At 28.2% G+C, this 22,182-nt stretch overlaps 1 protein-coding gene across 2 annotated transcripts; it reads right to left on the bottom strand.

Annotated features, from left to right (window-relative positions):
* LOC135927223 (bestrophin homolog 24-like) lies at positions 1 to 21,864 on the bottom strand. 2 transcript variants are annotated; one of them, XM_065463177.1, is made up of 11 exons: positions 21,553 to 21,864; positions 11,951 to 12,054; positions 9,176 to 9,310; positions 8,476 to 8,642; positions 7,504 to 7,658; positions 7,301 to 7,378; positions 6,718 to 6,867; positions 6,314 to 6,394; positions 5,528 to 5,679; positions 5,118 to 5,243; positions 1 to 1,810 (listed from the first exon to the last, which is right to left on the bottom strand). In XM_065463177.1, exons 1-11 carry the CDS (start codon positions 21,625 to 21,627, stop codon positions 100 to 102), a joined length of 2,934 nt encoding a protein of 977 aa, XP_065319249.1. In that variant the 5' UTR covers positions 21,628 to 21,864; the 3' UTR covers positions 1 to 99. The 2 variants fall into 2 exon arrangements, with proteins under 2 accessions (XP_065319249.1, XP_065319250.1); XM_065463178.1 differs by having other exon boundaries at positions 7,301 to 7,375; positions 21,553 to 21,849.
* Positions 21,865 to 22,182: the final 318 nt, after the last annotated feature.

Here is a 22,182-nt window from a genome sequence, read left to right as displayed (position 1 = left end):
TCGATTTGAAAAATATAATACAATAATTATCAAAACATGTAAAAAGGTATTTATGTGTAGTATAGAATACAGTAGATATGTGACGTATCTAGAATTCACCTAAATATTTGTTATTTCTATCATTGTATAGGAATTATTATCTTTATTCTTCGACTCCACTGCAACATTTTCCTTATCAATTTTGCCATCAGGAATTTTTGCCTCTAATGTTGCTTCTAATTCATAGTCTTCCAAATAAGCCATGTTATATTGTTCAACTTTCAATTCCTTCACAGGGTTTAGTTGAGATTCAGAGATGTTACTATTGTTAAGTAATTCTTTGATATTTCTTTTCGTACTGACTCCTTTTATTTTCTTATAACTATTGCCAACTTTAATCGCAACTTCGGCACAATGGTGAGGCAATAATTCTTTTTCGTAGATTACTTCAGAAGCAGAGTTATTATTACAACCTTCGTCCTCTTCCAGAAGCCTTTCATTATGGGGTAGCGACATCTGCCGCTTGTATATACTTTTTTTGGGGCTCGCATGATAAGGAAATACACTTCTTTGGTTGGAGGAAGCTTGGAACACGGTTAAAGCACTAAGTGGTGGGTCTTTGTCAGGGAGTGTTGACTTTTTAATTGATTTGCTCAAGTTCTTCGATGTTAAGAACTGATAGGAAGAATAATAATTATTTAAATGCGAAACACCATCTTTTCTCACGCGATTATTATTTAATATGTCATTAGGATTATCTGGGTTATCGAAATTATCATTGTAGGTGCTATCGAATAGCAGTTGGGAATCTTTATTGCGAGTCATCGTAGAAGGAAATATCCATGATTTGATTTCGGAAGTTAAGGAAGCTCTCGAAATTTCTGGAACCCATTTATTCGTGGTATAGTCTTTAGAACCTATAAATGGATGATAATCATAATCCAATTTCTTACTATTACTCGATTTTTTTTTTCTTCTCTTCTTGGAGCTTAAATTGAAGGACTTTCTCTTTGAATGTCGAATCAAGGAGTTATCCATGACGAATTGATTAGTTTCTCGTGACGCTTTAGAAGAAGACGATTTGATTTTAAGACGAGAAGACAGTTTTCTCAGTATATTTTTGCTGGGAGGATTTGTTATTAATCTTTGCTTGCCTACCTTAATGGCCGAAGGCGGGGCACTAAAACTTCCATTCAATACGGGCTTTTTGATGTAAGGAGTATCGTTATTGGTAAAATCTTCTGCCACATAACCTGCGGAAGCTCTTAGCATTCTCTCTCGCATTTTTTTGCTGTGAAATTTGGCCAGGTTGGATATATTACCTTTGACAGTTAGGTCGTTCTCTTCCGTAAATGTGCTATTGTTATCTCCACCAGCTCCACCCCCGGCCGATATTTTCTTTTTCCTACCGCCTCCAAGAATGATTAAATTCCCGTTGGATATATTATTCAAATCGCTGTTCAAGCGTTTAGTGGGATTTGTGAAATCGTTTTCTGGAATTGTATCGGTATTATTATTATTAATCTTGGTTTCGACATCTAATTTACCATTAACTAAAATAACAGGCTTTTTTAAGATGTTCTGATCATTGTGTAAATGGTTGCTAAAATTAAACATCATTTTACCATTTCTAGTAGATGTATCGTCATCCTTGATTTTAGTCACCTCGAACCTTTGTTCTTTGATAGGCTTCAACCCATTTTGAGAAAAATGATTAGAGATGGATGACCTGGAAGAAGGATATTGACTGAAAAATGGATTTAAATTCGTATTCATCTTAATTTTATGCTGGTTATCCAGGATTTCGCTTTTGATAGACTGGTTAGATTTCCTATATATATTTTTTTTAAATGTTCAGTATAAAATTTAAAAAGGGATTAATATATTTTTTTATTAAAATATTGATTTAACTTAATTTTATCCTTATTAAACCAAGTAAAGTGTATACTTTTATTCAAATATATAGCGTTAGCCGAGTATTATATACCCACTTTTTCTGTAAAGTGCATTTTTTTTCACGATGAATCAATTCTTCAGTAACGATAAAAATGTTATAATTTAACTCCTTTATTTATTATTACACTGTTAGCTCCTATTTAAAATCCAGAACGACCGAGCCCTTATGGCTGTAATAACCCTTACAATTTTTAAAATTGTAACTCAACCTTTATATAAAATCGAAAGGAGCGAACCGAACCTATATAATTTTTTTGAACCTAAAACCGTTAATATTTATTGTAGTTTTACACTATATATTTGACAAGTAACAATTTCCCTGTGGGATTTATATTATCTTTATAACGATAATTTTTAAAAAAAAATTCCTTAGCTGATCTAAAACCTTCACATTTATTTTTATTCATTTTGGACTAAGGCCATAACAAGCGTTTTAGCTTTTGGGAAATTGAGCGTTTGGTAGTTATATTGGTGGGGGGAAATTGATTCTATAAATATATAGTTATAAATTATTAATTTTAAATTTATCAGAGACCCGCAAGCTCGGCCGACCGGATAGAAGGGCCGGGCCGGGTTTTATTTAATTTTTTGAAATATACCCGAACTAGGCCTAAAAACATTTTTTTTTAAATACCCGGGCTTGGCAGAATATTTTAAATAGCCAATATTATCTATATAAATTAAAAATAATATAATATATTTAAATAAAATACGGGCCTAGTCTAATAGGAAGGTTTAAAAAAAATCAGAGCCGGGCCTTGCAAATGGTTCAGGTTTATGAAATATATTATATGTAACACCTGTTACCTTAAAATATGGAAGTGATAATGCATCTAGAAGGCAGACGATAAAATATTTTAATGTCAAATGCTCGCAATATCCAAATTTTTTGAAATATTATTTTTCAACGCTCGATTTTTGATTTTCTCTCTTTTAATCTTGTGCACTCAAAAGCTAGAATGCTCTGGTATGGCCTTAGATTTAGATAAATGAGAGTTTTAAATTAAAATTTAGAAAATAATTATAAGTAAAACATTTATGAGAATGCATCACAATTCAATAATCTCTATCCTCCCATAAGCTTACGAGACTGGGACCCTCTGGGAATCCCATATGAGTAAGGCACTCTGATAAAAAGCTATGCCAATTTTTTAATATTAAACAGCTGTTTAGTCTAGTTTCTAATAAGTTTCTCTCATTACATTCTTCTAGATGTGCATCAATGGGAGAGTCAATAGTAGTAAAAGTCTGCGGTACACCTCTAACGGCCTTTACCTGCCCTATCCGAGACCAGGCCCATAGATGGGTCCCGTTTATACGGGGTTTTAGTCCAGGATTGACCACTACAGTGTTAAGCATAGTTAATTTATTTCTCATTTCTTTTCTAGGAGAGTTTTTATTCATCCATTTGCCCTATGAAATTCAAAAGTCATATGCAACATCTATATCCTTTTAATTAATATACTCCAAAGCAGGAGATCTTGTCTCCTCCCCCCCCCCCTTCCTCCCATCTCCCAAAAAAAGCTTTCTAATAAGACAAAAAAACTTTCATATATATGAATTCTTGGCTAATAAACATGGAATAGATATATCCTCCCCATAAGTCTCTCGGATGCATCTCTATGAAAAGGATATTAGCGTTTATTCAGAATAAATCATACATAATAATTAGTTTACAATATATAATATGATATTTTGCTATAAAATAAAATTATTAGGCCAAGCGTAACCAAAAGATTTTTTCAAAAACGAAAAGACCGGGTTTTGAACCGGTTTTTATTATCCGTGGTCCCAATTATTGTTATAACGGTCTTTAGTCAGGACCGGTTTATTAGTATCGGTCCGGGGCAAAGATCAGATCGCGACCTTCACTAATTACTAGGTATTTATTTATACATAATTAATAAATATGGAAATCCATACAAATTTCAGTTAACGGTAAGGTAGAATAAAAAAATGAATGGTTTAAATTGCGGTATCAATCAATAGAAGCTAAAAAATTTATAGATATTGTTATATCTGATTTATAATTATATAGATGACATTGAAATTGTTCGAAATGTAATTTCTTTGCACTAGAATTAAATTTATAAAAAGGCGATCAAAGATAATTTTTTTTATACATGTATTTTTATAAACCAAGTAAAATAAAAATAGAGTTGAGTTACTCAAAAATTGTGCTAGATACATAGTCACTAAGTCTAATGCAACACAAAACACTTCCATTTTATAACTAGCGGTATTATTAATTGGTTATCAGAAATTGTCACGATTCAACTAATGATTTTCTCCGACATTGTATGTTTATCTCTTGGTAACATTGAAAAATACTTGTATTTTATCTATAATCCAATGTATTTCTTAGTTATTTCTATAGATCTGTCTTTAAAACCTGGGGAAGGGAAATTACTGTTACCTTCTGGGTGTATATATCAAATAAATTCAGATGATGAAACCGAAAAATTCTTACTTTTACAAAATTTTTCTGGATATGATTTAGATCTCCAAAGTAATAATTGAATGATATGTTTCCTAAAATTGACTCCTATGATCGGGTTGAAAGAGTCACAAAAGATACTTTCATTGATGGCCTATTGGGGAGAGAAGAAAATGTGAATATCCTGAGTTATTTCAACTAGCATAGTCTCAGTAGCCCAAGTCTCAGCTGAAAGAGTTTTCGGGGCTAAAATTTATTTCGCCCTCACAGAGTACCATTATAAATTGTAGATTTTTGGTAAACATTAATATCACGCATACGTTATAATCATATTTACGAATAAATCAAATTATAATATTTTGTTATGGTAGTGTATATTGTACATCTTCTTAATAAAATCAATTTACGTTTTTGCATATATTTTTTCGACATTTTTTATTTAAGAAAAATTTTGATATAAAATAATTTAAAAATTTAAAACCTCAAAAAAAAAATCTTTTATGATCTTCCTACAATTAGAATCTTTAAATTATTTTTATTCACGCACTTTATTCTTTGTAATATAACGGATAACCGCTTCGAATTTCAGTTTAAAATACAAAAAATAATTTTTAAAAATGATCTATGAAATTTTCTTTTAAATATGGGTACTTTCTTCCCTTCCCTTACTTCCTTCCTTCCATCCTTCTTTCGATATTGAACACTATAAAATTCAGCCGAAGATATAGTAATATATTTTTTAGACCTGCTCCTGGCAAATGATTTGGATGATAAGCGATGGAGCGCATCTTGAAAACTATTGAGGGGGTTCAGATTTTTCAAATTTTCCTGGCTTAACCAATCGATCTCGTTTACGTCATCTCTCGTTAAACTATTTTATATATTGTTTTTTTTAAATTAAAAATTTTTTTTATCGGAGCTTACCTTATTATTTTTTTACTGATCCGCGAATTTTTTTTATTCCACCAATCAAATTTTAAAATCAAAGTCCAATCTAACCGAGTACAAGAGGATGACGGTCCGAGTCGGACTACCCGAGTTCAATTGGATCGGTGGCCGCATGACTCCATTTTTTTCTTCTATATGTTATAAACTCTTTAAAAATTTCTTAACTTTCCATATTTTGAATGATAAATTTAAATCAAATTGTTTTACTGAATATCAGCGGTGGATCCCATCCAAGAATTTCTCTTGTAAAATTTGGAGGCCTCCGTATAAGGCAATTCAGGTTCTGGGTCATCCCAATACACATCCTTTTCCAAATCAGGAAAAGTGCTATGCAATTCGTCAACTGCCAGCATGGAGATCTTTTATGTTCATTTTTTTTTGTTATTATATCATATACATGGGGACTCCGGTATCTTTCAATTTTTAATCAATTTCCGATTTTTAAATTTTAAAAATTCTGATGTGACCGGAAATGTGTTCCAGTACATCTGTAAATTTCGGACAACTTTACTTAGAACTTTTGAACTAATTCATTTTTATATAGATTTTTTATATACATTAAAAATTACACCAAATTTAATGGCAAAAATTTCTAAAATTCATGTTGGAATATATTTCCGGTCAAATCACACTAAAAATTGCACCCAACAAAGGATTGAGAATTTTTCGAATCCCCATGGATTCCATTTTCCAATACAAACATATATTTTGTTTTTAATATAAAAATTACGCCTTTTTTCGAATCTCGCAAGTAGTGTTGTTATGGCTCTTTTTGAGCCGATTTTTAAAACGGATTACTCAATATTTTAGTTAGAAAAAATATTGACCAGACCTCGGGATTATGCCATGATATTTTCCTTGATAAAAAATTGAATTAACTGTTCTCTAAAATCATCTCGAATCGAGCCGTTTAACATCAGTACTTATACTTTTTTGGGCACTCTATACGATATATACAAATAAGCATTGTATTTTAAATTGAGATTTTCTTACTTGAAAATTTCTATCTATAATCCAATTGATTTCGAAATCATCTTCGTCTTCTCCGAAGGGATTCATTAATTGTTCCGCTACCTTGTCGAAATACATTATAAAATTTTATTATTACGAGAGATAGGAGAGATAGAAATTAATGTAAGAGTCGGAGTTCAGAGACCAATCAGGTTATTTTAGTCCACCATTACTTTTCCACTGCTACATTATGGTTTATTTGTTATATAGTATTTTTAATTATAAATTTGATTAATATTTTATTCTTGCTATCAATTATATATTTCTCATGATATACTATTTATTAGGTTTAAAAAAACACTAATCAAATTTAAGGTAGCATAAATTATATAATTTTTTTAAAGTGACAAATAAAATTTATTCTAGAATTAAAATTCTTCTTTTACCTTCAACCATCCCATGTAAAATAGAAACTGAAGAAAGGTAAAAACTGGGAAATATATGTCGAACCGATTGGTATAACGTTTAGTTGGATCCAGAATTTGACGTCCCATCAGATTAGCTATGAAATACATGTAATTAGCCAAACTCACTACCTGTAAAACAAATTTAAATTTATGGCAATGTATATATATGTAATTAAACCGGGATTAAAGAAATAAAGATAAAAGCGAAAATGGAAAATAAATGAGAATAAAACCGTAGTCATCATTAAAGATTTATCAAAATATGTACCCGTATGCCTTATTAATTTACGGCTCGTTTTGAGCCGGATTTTAAAAACGGCTAACTCAATATTTCATCCAGAATACTAATACGGAAGCCTAAAGATTTTGTTTGTAGAAGGAAGAAAGGTTTTGACATCTATTAGCGAAATCTCGAGGCTTAGGCAATATTTTTCTGGCTAAAATATTGAGTTAGCCATTTTTAAAAATTGGCTCAAAATGAGCCGTTTAACAACACTACTCCATTATAGAAAATTACGATTATGCAACTATAAAATAATATATAGAGTGTTATTATAAAAACCTGAGTGTAGACTAAAGGAACACTGATCCAATCGTAGGCATAAAGGGCAGCACATTTATTCCTGAACTCTGCTAACTGCTAGCAAAAAAAAATGAAATTTGAATTAATTTTGGCAAAAAAATAATATTAATCTTTTAAACTTTCTTCCTTTCTAACATTTTTTTCCCCTCTTCTCTCCTAATATATACAATTTGTAAATCTACCATGAGAAGAACCCTGAGACTAAAATCGTTGATCAACCTTTTTTCGTTGTAAGAGCCAACTACTAAATTAGAAAACCATATGCATGGAAGCCACCATTTTGAATGAGGAGTGGCTAAATTTTCGAAAATCTTCAGTTCTTTGTAAGTCATGAACCCTGAAGATTAATTATCATATACAATATATAATGCAAATTGTTTAAAGACTAAAAAAATCTTTTATAACTAGATTGATTAAAATCTAATAAATTTTATTTAGATAATTAAAAATGAGTCTTAAAATTGCCTTCAAAGAAATTTAAACTTCAATTTGGGCTGAATAAAGGAGAAGTATGTCTCTAGGGAATATAACAACTAAATGTTCTCGAAATTACTTATCAAAAGCATTTTTAAAATAAAAATAGTTTATTAATTCTTGTTCTTAATTCTGAAGAGAACATTTTATTTAAAAAAAAAGAAGTAGAGGAGACCAGGGTCGCAAGGAGCTTAAAAACCAGATATGCTTAGAAAATTTAAATTTAATCATGTAATAGCATTGTATATAATATGTATACTTAAGGCGGAAAATATTTTATACCCCTCGGTTATTTAAAATTTTTTATGATAAAATATTTTTAGGTAAAGATCTAAATGTCTTTAGAATTTTTAGAATGTGCGCTGCTTTTAGGCTCCGTTAATGAAATTAAATAAAGTATGTCATAGGTATGGGCTTTGTTTGTCAACAGTCAAGTTCACTCTTTGACAGTGACCAATGTGTTGCAATCTATATATTTATGTGGTTGGATTTATGTCACATCTCTTTCTTCCTCAAAAAATGTTGTGCAATTCTCGGGAACCTAGCTCAAAATAATTCTCTTGTAATTTATTTGTTAAAATTTTTATCAATTACATATATTTAAATTAAAACATATTAAGTGTTAAAAATATGTATATAATACTCTCCCAAGTTTAAGTGATATAAAGGCTTTTAATTACCAGCTTCAACAACGCTTTCCATATCAGGGAACCGCCTCTTAACAGGTGCACTGATGGAGCGGAAAATTAGAACGGACGTCAAATTAAGGTACCTCATAAGGGTTCTTCGGATTAACCTACTTTTCTCATCTTTACCCTGGATCAAGGAATTCACCATTATCATCGTTCTTTCAGAAAAAAAATATAAATAAATTATATTTAATTTTCAAATCTATAATCCACAGTTAAATAATAATTAATCTTGGCACTTCTATAATATATATTAAATTGACATTCAAAATAGGTTTGAAGTGGTAGGTAGATTAAAAAACCATTTAATGGTGTTAACTTAAAATAACACCTTTTGTAATTAAATTCAGATTATTTTAAGGATTATTATAAAAATATATAAATGGTAGATATCATGAGCCAAGTCAAGACGGGAAATTTATAGTGTAATAGTAAGATAATGGAGATAAGAAAGAATAAGAAAAAAAAGTTGAATAATTGAACTAAAATATAAATAAAACTTTAATGGTTTAGAAAACTACATATTTCATGAATATTGAAATTTAAAATTCAAGCATCAACTAACCTCATATCTATTCATCTCTACGGTTTAAATATTGAATACATGAATAAATATTTAGAAATTTAGAAGCAAAGAAAGATAAATATATAGAAAAAATATAAGAAATATGATTTTTTTTTCAAAACTAACTCATCCGGGAAAGGAATAGATTGGAATTGTGCCCACCATCTTCCCACTATCAAGGATACGAAAAATCCCAAAACGAAAGGTAAAGGAATCAGATTAACGAACGTATCGCAATACAGTACTATTTGCTCGAATTGGCTTCATTCATTCATCCATCCATCCATCCAATATTTAAATTTTATGAAAAATAGACAGTTTTTTTTAAACTATTATATTATATAAACTAGCTAAAAAAACAAAAATGTTAAAGAATTATAAAACATGGTTTAAGCTGTTTATATTCTGAAGGAAGGTTCAATCGCCATAGAGTTTTAACTCTATAAACTCAATAACCTTTTGGAACCCATCCACTTATTCCTGTCTGATGGGAAAAAGATCAGATGGGCTCACAAACATTCCTTGGTTTAGAGGAAAACACCTCATTTGGGAATTCACTTGTGTCTCCCAATTTTCCTCTAGCCCCAAAAATTGATCCGATTATTATAGCACTTTATCCCTATAGTTATTTCTACCAATGGGTCTCCAGGCCCACTAAGCTATCATTCTTTTTCTCAAATTAATGGTAATGATGGATCCTCTTTTAAAATGTTACAATCAAATATCGTTGTGTTTCGAGGCAACTATCAAAGTTTCATCGGATATCAATGGGCCCTATTTTGCCCCCCCCCCCCGTCTATTTTTTAAACATATTTTTTTAAAAAATGTTATATTGATTTATATATCTTGCTAGTTTTTATTGTAGATTTTGTAAAAATTTAAAGCATTTATAAAATTAAATTAAAATTTTTTTTATAGAAATTAAATTTAGTTTGTTTTTTTAAATAACTCTATAACAAAATGCATAAATTAAAAATGATTGTGAGTGATAATGAAAAATTTGCAATAAAATATTTGGTAGGTAGATTAGATATAATTGTAATAATGAAAAACTTACAATAACATAGATTATATTTTCCATAAGGATTATATTAGCAACATTATTTTTTTTCGTTTTAGGTCTTCTGTTTTGACCCAAATTGGTATGCCTATTTTTTTTATTATCTGAGGTTGAGTACTAAAAGTTGCAAGAGTGGTCTTGATGACCGGATTTAGGTAATATTGATCTAACTTGTCCATATATTTGTCAATATTTTAATTTATAGTTGCTAAATCTTTGTTTAAGTTTGATGGAGCCAACTGGTCGATGCAAGAAAAATACCAAGTTAGAAATTTGCAATCATCCCAAGGTAAATTACTGCGTTTCAGGAAATGATAAAGCATGCTTTATATTTGTGCCGACAGCTCGCTCCTATTTATGGTGGTCCGAATTGGCATGTTTGTGACATTTAGCACATTTATGTGATATGGTTGAATTAACGTTTAAACGAATAGCCAAAACAAAACTAAATTCCTGACCATGGCGTTCCAATCCAAAGTATTTAGATGAGATTATCTAAAAAAAATTATGTCCTGAACCATTGTCCAGCAAAAGAAAAATGGTCAACAGATTGCAGCTTGGTGTACGTGCCAATGAGCGTTAGAGAATTTATCTTTCATACCAAAATTTAAATTCTACCTATATTCCCTATTAGCTACATACCAGCAGGGCCTATATAAAGCGGTTAGTAAAACAAGATAGGAGGATTATCAGGGTTTATTAAATGTACATGGGCTATTAGAAGATGGACATCTATTGGGATCATGAGAGGGTTTATTAAAAGAAGGATTTATGAGCTTTCAACCATGTTTCATAAACAAATTCCTGTTTTAATGATTATAATTATTTTCTTACTACTAGGTGGATATAATTGGATTAGCTTATTCATTAATAAATAATTTAATAAAAATAAATGTTCATGCATGATTGTTTTCGTTCCCACTCATTCATTTAACGTAGTTTGGATTTAAACCGCTCTACAGTTACAAACTAATTTTAAAAAAACTAAATAATACCAAAATCGACCTAGAGGAAACACTGGGGAAAACGATAGTTAATTTTGCGTTATTTTTTGAATTAAATTTTGAAACAAAAAAACAGAACAAATCATAGATTCATATATAGTCAAAATCCTCATCTACAAAAATAAAAAAAGGTGTAGCCCTCTACCCAAAATACTTTAAGGATTAAGCATCAGGGTAAAGTGGTTAAAATAATATTGTGATTGTTTTATTGAACAAAATATTGCAATTATAGCATCTATTCATCACTTTTAAGAACTTCAATACAATACAGTAATGTAAATTTTTTTTAAATCAAAAATAGCACATTTTGAATATGTTTATAGTTTATATTTTTACAGCTTTAATCAGATAGAACATTTTAACCGTCTTACATAACAACCTTACCCCAAGGTGATATATATATATAAATCGTTACTGAGAGACTTCTAGTTAAGCTATAAATTTCTGATAAATTTAATTTTGACTATAGGGAACAAATATGCAAAATTATGATCCTTAATGTATTTTGCTAAGAGCAAAAATAAATTATAGAGTTATTTTTGTAATTTTAGGTTAGAAAACGGTTTTTGGCAAGATATATTTTCAAAAGATGAAAACATAGGTAATAAATTAGATACAAAAATACATCTTCACACCAAATTTAAAAGTCTTTATTGCCTCAAGGGTTTAAGATAATTATTCCTGCTAACATCGTTACCCATCAATCGCTTTACCCCGATTTCCCCTACATTCAGGCGATCCCTTTTTGATTAGGTCTGACTGTAGAACTGTCTGAACAAACTTGTGTAACCTTAACTGCATTCATTCATTCACATGTTTATTTATCGTTAAATTTACCCTCTTTGATTTTCGGTCATCGCAAAACGATAAAATATGTTTATCATATAGTAAAGCAAAATGAACAAGAAAAACTCCTTGTATACCAATTTGTAGATACTTCCCTGTTTGATTTTATTAATTTTTTTTAAAAAAAGTGATATTATATAAAATTTTAGCCAATTTTTCGAAGATAAAAAAAAATATAAAAGAAAGAAAATAAAACTAAAGTGAAAAGAAGGGAGAAAGTAAAAAAAAAATAGAGAAGAAGAAAATAAAAATAAAAGAATTAAACTTATATTTTTCCAATTAAAATAAAAGATATTACAACTTAAAATAAAAGAATTAAACTTCCATTTTTCAAAAAAATTTAATTAGTTTTCTTTTAATGTAATGATAGCCACTTAAAAATAAAAATTTACTTTGAATTGGACGAGCTACTCATATTATAGTTAAAGGTCAAAGCGACAAACCAATAAATTATATTTCATTAATTTTTTATGGTGAAAATATGTAGTTTTATGAGGCTGTATATATAATATAAATAATTTTATAATTTATATCAATGCACTTGTCTAACCTGACTAGTTGATTTACTTAATTTTATTAGCTAAACCAAATATAGGCCAGGGCCTGATGTAGCAGAGGTGAGTCTATTTGACGCTTAGCAATCTCGACGTGGGAAGCAGAGGGCCTCAAACCACCCCTAAAAACTTTGGAGTCCGTTGAAATTTTTTAATTTTTTCTTAGAAAATTTTTAGTTAGGGACTTTTTGATAGAATTTTCTTTTATTTTTTGCTCATTTTAGCCAGAATTACCTTCCTTTTTTTAAAGCTAAACATAAAGATTTTCAACAAGTGATCAGGCTCCAGTTGAAAAGAATGAAATATGTTCTACTATATTATCTGACATTACAAATTTTTGATGGTAGAACATCTACATTTATATAGAATTTTGTATATTGTTCTTTAATAAATTATCAATATCTCATTTTCTCTTCATCGAACAATAAAAATATTTATAATCTGAATTAGATGCTATAGTGATCTCTCAGATAATATATCATTATGGACAGAATATAAAGACTCAAGATATAAAAATTCGAAGGTTGAATAAAAATATTATAAGTTGTATGGGTAAAATATTTCACCACTTTTGACCTATAAACTAATTCCTAAAGTTAAAATAGTTTAACTAAAATCAAATTTAACCTATTATGAAACATCCATTTTTATAATAGTTCTCTTGCGTTCGATGGGTGCACAGATTTTTAATAGTTTGAACACGAAACCCGAGCCCATATTGTTTTAGAGTTCATGAGCAAATTTTCACAAGTATATCCTTCCACTGGGATGCCTCCCAATTTGACAACTATATGTCCTTGAAACTACATAGACTGTTAATGGCTGGTTACTTATGAAAGAAAATTCAGGTTTCAATGAGGATTTCTTGAAAAGATTAGATATTTTAATATGACAGAATTTAAGCTTTGGGAGAAATTGAGAAAGAAGAAAAAATAGAGCCATTCAAAAAATCAATATAATCTTTCGTGCAGATTGCACAAGTGACAGCGAAGATGCAACATCCCTAATATAGATGAAGTTGCTATGATTTTTACAAATGATAATGGTGAACCCCCTTTTAAACGGGATATTAAAGTCTACCTCGAGTTGATGGTAATATATTAAGTCCTAAATTTCTTTTTGGCGACCTTGGTTAAAAATCAAATTTAAAGGGTGAAGGTACAAGGTGTAGAAGGGCAAATATCTCACTATTACAGTTTGATATGTGTAGATTGGCAATACGTGAAAATAAATTTAATTCAATCCTTTTTGCTGGGAAATTATCACAATAATATATTGTTGATTCCTATTTACAGGTCGAGGCAAATATTTTAAATTTTATCAGATAAAATCAGCAAAATTACAAGTAGATTAATATCTGGATTAATGGACTGCATGGAAAGAAGGTCAAAATAAAATTCCCGGTAAAGCAGTAATACTACCATCATCTTTTCAAGGTTTTCAAAGAAATAGGCGAGAAAGCATGCAATGGCCATTGTGCTCAAATTTGGTAAACCTGATTTGTTTATTACTACATGCAATCCTTGGCGTAAAATTAAGGAAAATCTATTTCCAGGGCAAAGTCCTTCAGATAGGCCTGATTTAATAGCCCGTATTTTTAAATTATAAAATGAATTTGTTCGATATAAATAAAAAAATTTATTTGGTAAATCTATGGCCTTTATATATATACAATCGAGTTCCAAAAAAGAGGTTAACCTCATGCCTATATACTTATTTAAACGATGATAGTAAAATTGAAACATCTAATGCTATAGATAAATTTGTTTGTGCCGAAATACTAGATAAAATTCTCAAACCTAAACCTTTTCAGATTGTTACCCATTTTATCATACATCATCCTTGCGGGATATTTAAACCCAAATCGCCTTACATGGAATATGTGCCAGAAAATTTCCTAGGGATTTTCAATGGGAAACAAGACCAAATATTAATGGGTTTCCATACTATAAAAGGCGAGATAATGGTATTACAATTCTTCCCGGTAAACCTACGGATAATCGTTACATATAATCGATATCTAATGTTAAAATTAATGCTCATAGTACATCTATTAAATCGCGAAAATATATCTAGGTATAATTATAAGTTCTATGAATGTGCTAATGTTGATATTAATGTTGCTTCAAATATAAATATTTATGACGAAATTAAATCATATTTAAATGCGCGATATGTGAGTCGATGTGGAAATTATTAAAACTAGCTGATAACCCGTCTCTTTTATTCAATGATAGATGAATAATAAATTTTACCTTTATTTGATGATGGACGAATCAGAAATTTTCCTATCTTATGAGATGTGGTTCAGAAATTTATATTTAGATGAGAGGTTATTCTAAAATTTACCATTATTTTTTATAAAATATGTTTATGAAGTATATATATATATATTTAGTAATTTTAATTTTTGTACGCAATAATAAATCTTTTAAACTAAATTTTTATTCCTCTGTATTTGTAATTTATAATCTAAAAAATACATTCTAGCTAAATGAGTTATGCATAACTTATTTTCGATTTAACTTTGCTCCACAAAACTCTCTTCCAGCAAAAAATACATTTTATTTTTTAAATTATAAATTACAAATACAAAATGAATAAAAATTTTTTTTAAAAGATTTTTTTTATTGTGCACAAAAATTAAAATTACTAAAAAAAAATTTTAATTAACATTTTGCGATAAAAATAAATACAATTATTTATTCAAATATGAACATTTATATATATACGAAATTTATATTAAAAATATATTAAATTTTATAATTTTAGGGAATAAAACATCAGAATGCAATTATCTGACCGTCCCTTATTCTCTTCTCTGCTTAATGGTTCAGGCCATGAGTTTCTCGAAGCTATTCCGTCTGTTAATCCGCAATTACAACTGAATAAAAACGAGCTTACTCACGCGATTGATATTCGATTAAATTGTCTTATTACCCAACCCCACATAAGTTCAGGTTGCGGTTCTGCAGTTTGGGCAATGGTAGACATAGTCTTCATTGTCGCTCATGTAAAGGTCGAATTGTAAGACATAATCTATGCAATTCTATCATCCTTAGAGCTCTTAGATCCGCTCAAATCCTCTCCACTCTTGAACCTTCTTGTCTTTTCAGATCTGATGGGATACGGCCTGACGGAATTTCGCAAATTCCTTGGAAGCGCGGTCAATTCCTGGTCTGGGACTACTCTTGCATTACTCCACTCGCTCCATCAAATCAAACAGTTAATATACTTGAGAAAAAGGAGTCACTCAAAATAGCGAAATATTCTGAAATCTCTCAAGAATATATTTTCATCCCCATCATTTCCACTACCCTTACTACTTTTGGGAAATATGCCTTATCCTTTTTCAAGGAACTCCGCTCCCACATCCGTCAACTAACCGGTGAACCCCGCGAGGGCTTCTTCTTAAGGCAAAGGCTCGCCATCGCAATACACAAGGCTAATTATATTAGCTTAATAGGCAGTCTCATTCCACAAGATGATCCTTCCTAACCTCAATACTCAAATTACTAAATATATATTTCATAAACACATTTTATCAAAAATAAAAGAAAATTTTAGAATAACCCCTAATCTAAATAAATATAAATGTCTGAATCACATCTCATAAGATAGGAAAATTTATAATTATAAAGGAAAAAATTCTGATTCCACATCATTTGGGCTATCTGTAGGATTCAATCCCACAATCTATTAAATATTTGAATTTTAAATATGGTGAAACAAAATTTAGCTTTATATTTCAAAATTATATTAGACATATAGTATTTAATATTATATTAAACAAAGTGGGATGCAAAATATGAGCTAAAATTGCTATTTTAAACTCTTATTTAATAAAATGTTATGGTATATAATAATCTTAGTAGTCAATAAATTTTTATCAATAAATATTTAAAATAATATGAATAAAAAATAACATTTAAATATTTAAGGCCACCTATAATACTTTTTTAATATAAATATTTAAAAAAAAAAAATTAAACATCAAAAGACAATAATATTTATAAAACAAAAAAAACCTATATTTAAGGAGTATATATATATATTATATTCATATAAATTTATATCAAAATTTTTCAAATGGTCATTTTTAGGTCATTATATTTATTTTTTTAAAAGTTTTTTCATAATGTGGATTTTATCATAGAATAATAGGTGAGAATTTCTTAAGAAAAAATAATTATTCGAAAATGGTATAATTTTTTTTAAGTAATACAGTGTTGACCAGATTTGATGAAAACATTTCCATATTTTTAAATTTATTTGAAAATAAAATTATTTGACTTGCAAAAAATTGTTAAAACATATTTATATATATTCTTATCAATTTTTTACAAGTTAAATGATTTTATTTGCAAACGAATGTTAAATCTGCACAACTATATTGTAAAATAAAGATATATTAAAATTTTATATACAAACTATAATAATATAAATACCGCTTGTTTTTATCGTATTCCATTTTATACTAATCAATAGAATTTCCTGAGGCGATAATTTGTAAATTGCCCTGTCGCTGTTATGGAAATCTACTATCATTATTAAAGTGTTGTGTAGATTTTGTCGCATTGGGATATGGAATCATGTGGGATTCGGAATCCCAACGTGGGGATTCAAGATCTTAAATCCCCACGTTTTTTTCGGGATCTTTTATTAAAATATTTTTTAAAACAATATTTAAAAAATATTCCCGAATCCCCATGAAAAAAAAATAAAATAATATAATTAATTTTTCTTCTCTTTTTTTGCGGCTGGCACCATATAATTAAAAGGCCAAAATAAGGGATTTAAAAAGAGAATTTAAAAAAAAGTAAATAGTATAAAATTAAGGCATATAATGAATGAAAAGGGATGAGGTTAAGACTTTTTTGTTTAAAAAATATATTTATAAAAAATCCGAATTATTGCAACAATTATTCAATGCAATATGGCATTTCGTTGAACATTTAAACTGGAACCCGAACCATTATTTATAATGGTTCAGTTTGGTTACGGTTCAGTATACAAAAAATTATAATGGTTTATTTTCTGGATGTAATATTGAGTTAGCCATTTTTAAAAAATCAATTATGAATAAGGAAAAATACTATGTATCTTTAGGTTGAGCCAAATAAGGTCAGACTCATTTAGAGATTGTTAAAACTAAATTATTTATAATAAACGCACAAATCTTATATCAAAATGTTTTTTTAAAATAAAGGTTAAGGACCAATATATATTTTTATTTAGTAATTTTATATATTTTTACATATTTTTATATAGTTGTTTTAATATTTTAGCGTTTTATCATTTTTTTAAAAATTATACCAAAATCATTATTATCAAAATAAAATTTTAAAAAATAAAACAAATAACAATGGCAATATTTTGAAGTTTTGGAACCAGGAAAATTCATTTCCTTTTTTGAGAAAATTTAGAGAGTAAAATTTTGTCAGCCCTGGCAAATTCGGCTTCTAGTGAAAGGTTATTTTCTGCAGCCAATCGCCTATTAGAGGAAAGGCGTACACAATTGAAAAAAAAAAGAAGACATTCTTCTTTTTCTAAGTAAAAATTTGGTTTTATAATATGTATTTATTTTATGTTATTATGGATTATGGAATTAAAGAAATAAATAGAATAAATTCAAAAAAGTGTAAAAAATCATCGCATTAAAGTTTTGAAAAATTTAAAAACACCGTGAATTTTCGGGTGTGAAACAAAATATTGCCTTTCGTGAGCGGGCGGGTCGGGTCGAAAATTTTTTGAAAGAGTCTTTATAAAAACAGTTAAACCGGTTCAGTTTTTATATTTTAGAAATGGAAATAATTTGAATATCAAGAGTTATATAAACGTGCTCATATAGTACTGGCGGTTCCCGCAACACAGGTTTCTGTAGAAAGGGCTTTTTCGGGGCTATAGTGTATCGTCACAACGAACAAAAAGTAATCCGTTTATACTTGAAAATATATTACTTATAAGTTCAAATAATATATTTAAAAATGAGTTATTTTGAATCTTATATATTTTTTTTATATATAATTCATAGATGCTTATAATAAAAATAAATTATAAGATGGTGTTGTTTCAATAAAAAAAAATTTATAACCGTAATGAACCTTTATAAACCTTTATAATTAGGTGAACCGAACCGAACCTTTATAAATTTCTTCTCAAGAACCGTAACCAAAACGTAACCATTATTATTTTTTACATACTGAACCGTTATAAATAACGGTTCGGGTCCCTGCTTAAATGTTAAACGAAATGCCATATAGCATTGAATAATTGTTGCAATAATTCGGATTTTTTATAAATATATTTTTTAAAACAAAAATGTCTTAACCTCATTCCTTTTCATTTATTATATGCCTTAATTTTATACTATTTACTTTTTTTTTAATTCTCTTTTTAAATCCCTTATTTTGGCCTTTTAATTATATGGTGCCAGCCGCAAAAAAAGAGAAGAAAAAGTAATTATATTATTTTATTTTTTATCATGGGGATTCCGAATTTTTTTTACATGGGGATTCGGAATATTTTTTAAATATTTTTTCAAAAATATTAAAAAAAAAAGATCCCGAAAAAAACGTGGGGATTTAAGATCTTGAATCCCCCCGTTGGGATTCCGAATCCCATATGATTCCATATCCCAATACGACATATATAATCTTATCAATTTTTATAATTTAAATAATTTTATTTACATACGAAATTCAAAATAATGTGGAAATGTTTTCCATAAAATCTGCATAACAAGCTATTCGATTAATGGGTAGCCATCTCTTTTCCTTAATTGTGTGGTAAAAAAAAAGGATGGTGATGTGGTTCATAAGGAATGTAAAAAAGAAATACATACCTCCCAGTATTTTCATTTTTTTTAAAAATACTGTGATCGGTCTTTTTATTTAGGACCAGGGTCCGGACCGGTATTTTTTCCAAACATGTGATTAAGACAATTTTTGGTGGTTAGCGACAGTACTAAAAAGAATGAAATTACCGGGGAAATATATATCTCTTTACATCCTTCTTTTATCATACAAGTGACATCAAGGATAGTAGAGTCATCGAGGGGATATTACATACAAATTATGGGCTCAGGAAATTCTATTAATAAGCTCAAAATGGAATGAGAAAAAGATAAGAGGATTTTTTTATAATAATCTGCATATAAAATTTTAAAATATGTTTAATTGGCTGCTTGCTTACATATCGCCCCAGGAGATTATATTAGTTATACTCAATGGATATTTTCCATATTAATACCAATACAATACATATTTATATTCAATATATTATATTATAATATTTAAATATAACCATCTATTTCATATTTTTTTATTTATAAAAATAATAAAAATTTGAATAAAATTTAAAAAACCAAAATGGCTATCAAAATTTTTGATTAAACATTTTTACCTAAAATAAGAAAACGCTAGGTTAAGGTATTTTGACAATGAATTATTCAGACAGTTTCTTAAGAAAAAATAGAACTATATGAATAATAACCAAAATATTTTAATAATAATACTGCTTATTTTGATTAATTTAGTGCTTAAAAAATTATAAAACGATACATTAAATTTGGTACTGAAGTGAACACAATGTGACTATAAGTAAAATGTTTCTTGGACAAACTTATGGTTTTCATATTGTAAAATAAAAATTAATAAAATCTAAAATAACTCAAGAAAAATATCATAAAATGACCGGTCCGGACCACGGTCCTCGAAAAAGATCGGTCCGGTTCCGGTCTAAGACCGATAGGACCTGACCATTGACCTTCACTAATCTTAAGTGTTATTTTTAAAAAATAAGATTCAATTAAATCACGCATTGGGCAAATTTAGACTTTGAAAATGTATATCTTTGGATCTGATTGAACTAACGCTCTAGAACTTTGATTTTACTAAAATATGAGCATAGATATCATGCCAAGTTTCGTCTATTTTAAAGATGGTCGTACAAAAATCTCGTTTTTTGGTCGATTTGACACGGAATGATGACTCATAGGTATACCTGATGTGCTGGATAAGATAATTGTGTTTATTTCTTTCAAAGATATTAGTTTAAAAAAAAGCGAAAATTCCGTAATTATAATTAATTCTTTAATTACAGTTTTAAGTAATTATTCCCCAACCCTGCCTAGATATTACACCATCATTTTTTTTTACATTTAAAAAATATTTATAATAAATTTGCATCGATGGTATTTTCTTTTAAAGGGTAAGGTTAATTACATTTTTATGAAGGATAGAAAAATTTGTTTTTTTTCTTATAACATTTACAATTTAAAAGGTCTTTGGCTAAATATAAAAAATATATTTAAAACGTTCTTTCGCACTTGTATTATAATAATATGTGTTGTTAAACCGCAGCCTATTTTTTAAAACGGCTAACTCAATATTTTAGCCAGAAAGATATTGCCATAAGCCTCGTGATTTCGAAAATATATGTCTGGACATTTGTTCCTTCCATGAGCAAGATCTTCAGACTTGCGCTATATTTTTTTCTGGAAAACAAGCCGTTAAACAACGTTAACTAATATTTGTATAATCTAAATTAATCACTATAATAATATCTGCTAGTAAAAAGAGATATTACTTCCAAAATTAAATATTTAATTAGACTTAGTTATTGGACAAACACATTAATAAATCAATTTGTTTTTTTTTTGGTAAAATAAAAAAAAAATAAAACCATATTTTAACTTTCAAATTAGTCCTTACTTTGAAAAGAAAAGGAAGAAATGAATAAGAAAGAAGAAATAATAAATAAAAGATGAAACAAAAAAATGGAAAAATGAAAGAAAGAAGGGGGGAAAGATGTTTAGTTCAAATTTCGAGATTAAAATCTTGACATGAAGGATCTATCATGTGAAAACTAAAGTAGAAAGAGAATTTTTTTTGTTTAAACATGTTTTTTTTAAAAATAATTATTATTCTCATTTTTGGCATTGACTGAACTTTATAAGCAAACTTAATTTATTTATAATATTTTAAAAATTAAATTGAATAAATTTACATCTAAACTTTGTTGTAACATTTTTTTTACCTTCCATAAGAATATGACCCTGATGAAAGATCCAATTCTGGATTTGGATACTTTGTTGGTGTAACTGATAGTCATTATAATATATATATTTTTTGCTTTTTTTTTTAGAAAAAAACAAGGAATTTGGTTAATAAATTTAATATCATCTAGATAGATAATTGGTGTTCATAAAAGCATTATGTTAGAAATGTTTTTCTGATATCTTGATAAAATAGGACCGGTAAATTTTTGCACAAATTTTTTTCTTTAGATTCCATTCGAATTATCCAGAATGATTAGCTATTTTTCCAAAATCTTTCCCATTAGAATTCCTAATTATAAGAAAAAATATGATCATCAGAGATTTTAAAGAACCACTTTTAATCTTAAAAAAATAATTATCAGATTAAAAGATTAGTAAACAAATAATATATATTTTTTTAAAAAATTTAAAAAAACAAACACAAGAAACCTTTTTAAAATATAAATAATTTTATTTTTTCGTAATGAAAAGATAATAAAAATAGAAAAACATAAAATTTTAATGAAAATATAAAATAAATTGCATATGTTCTACCTTACCTGCGCTAAAAATATTTTATGACATAAGTAAAAAATAATATACTTTTTCCCTTATAAATTATAATTAAT

The sequence above is a fragment of the Gordionus sp. m RMFG-2023 genome, chromosome 3 (genome assembly GCF_954871325.1).
Source record: "Gordionus sp. m RMFG-2023 chromosome 3, tfGorSpeb1-WG-v2, whole genome shotgun sequence".
Lineage (NCBI taxonomy): Eukaryota > Metazoa > Nematomorpha > Gordioida > Chordodea > Parachordodidae > Gordionus > Gordionus sp. m RMFG-2023.
This window is presented reverse-complemented; position numbering and strand designations above follow the sequence as displayed.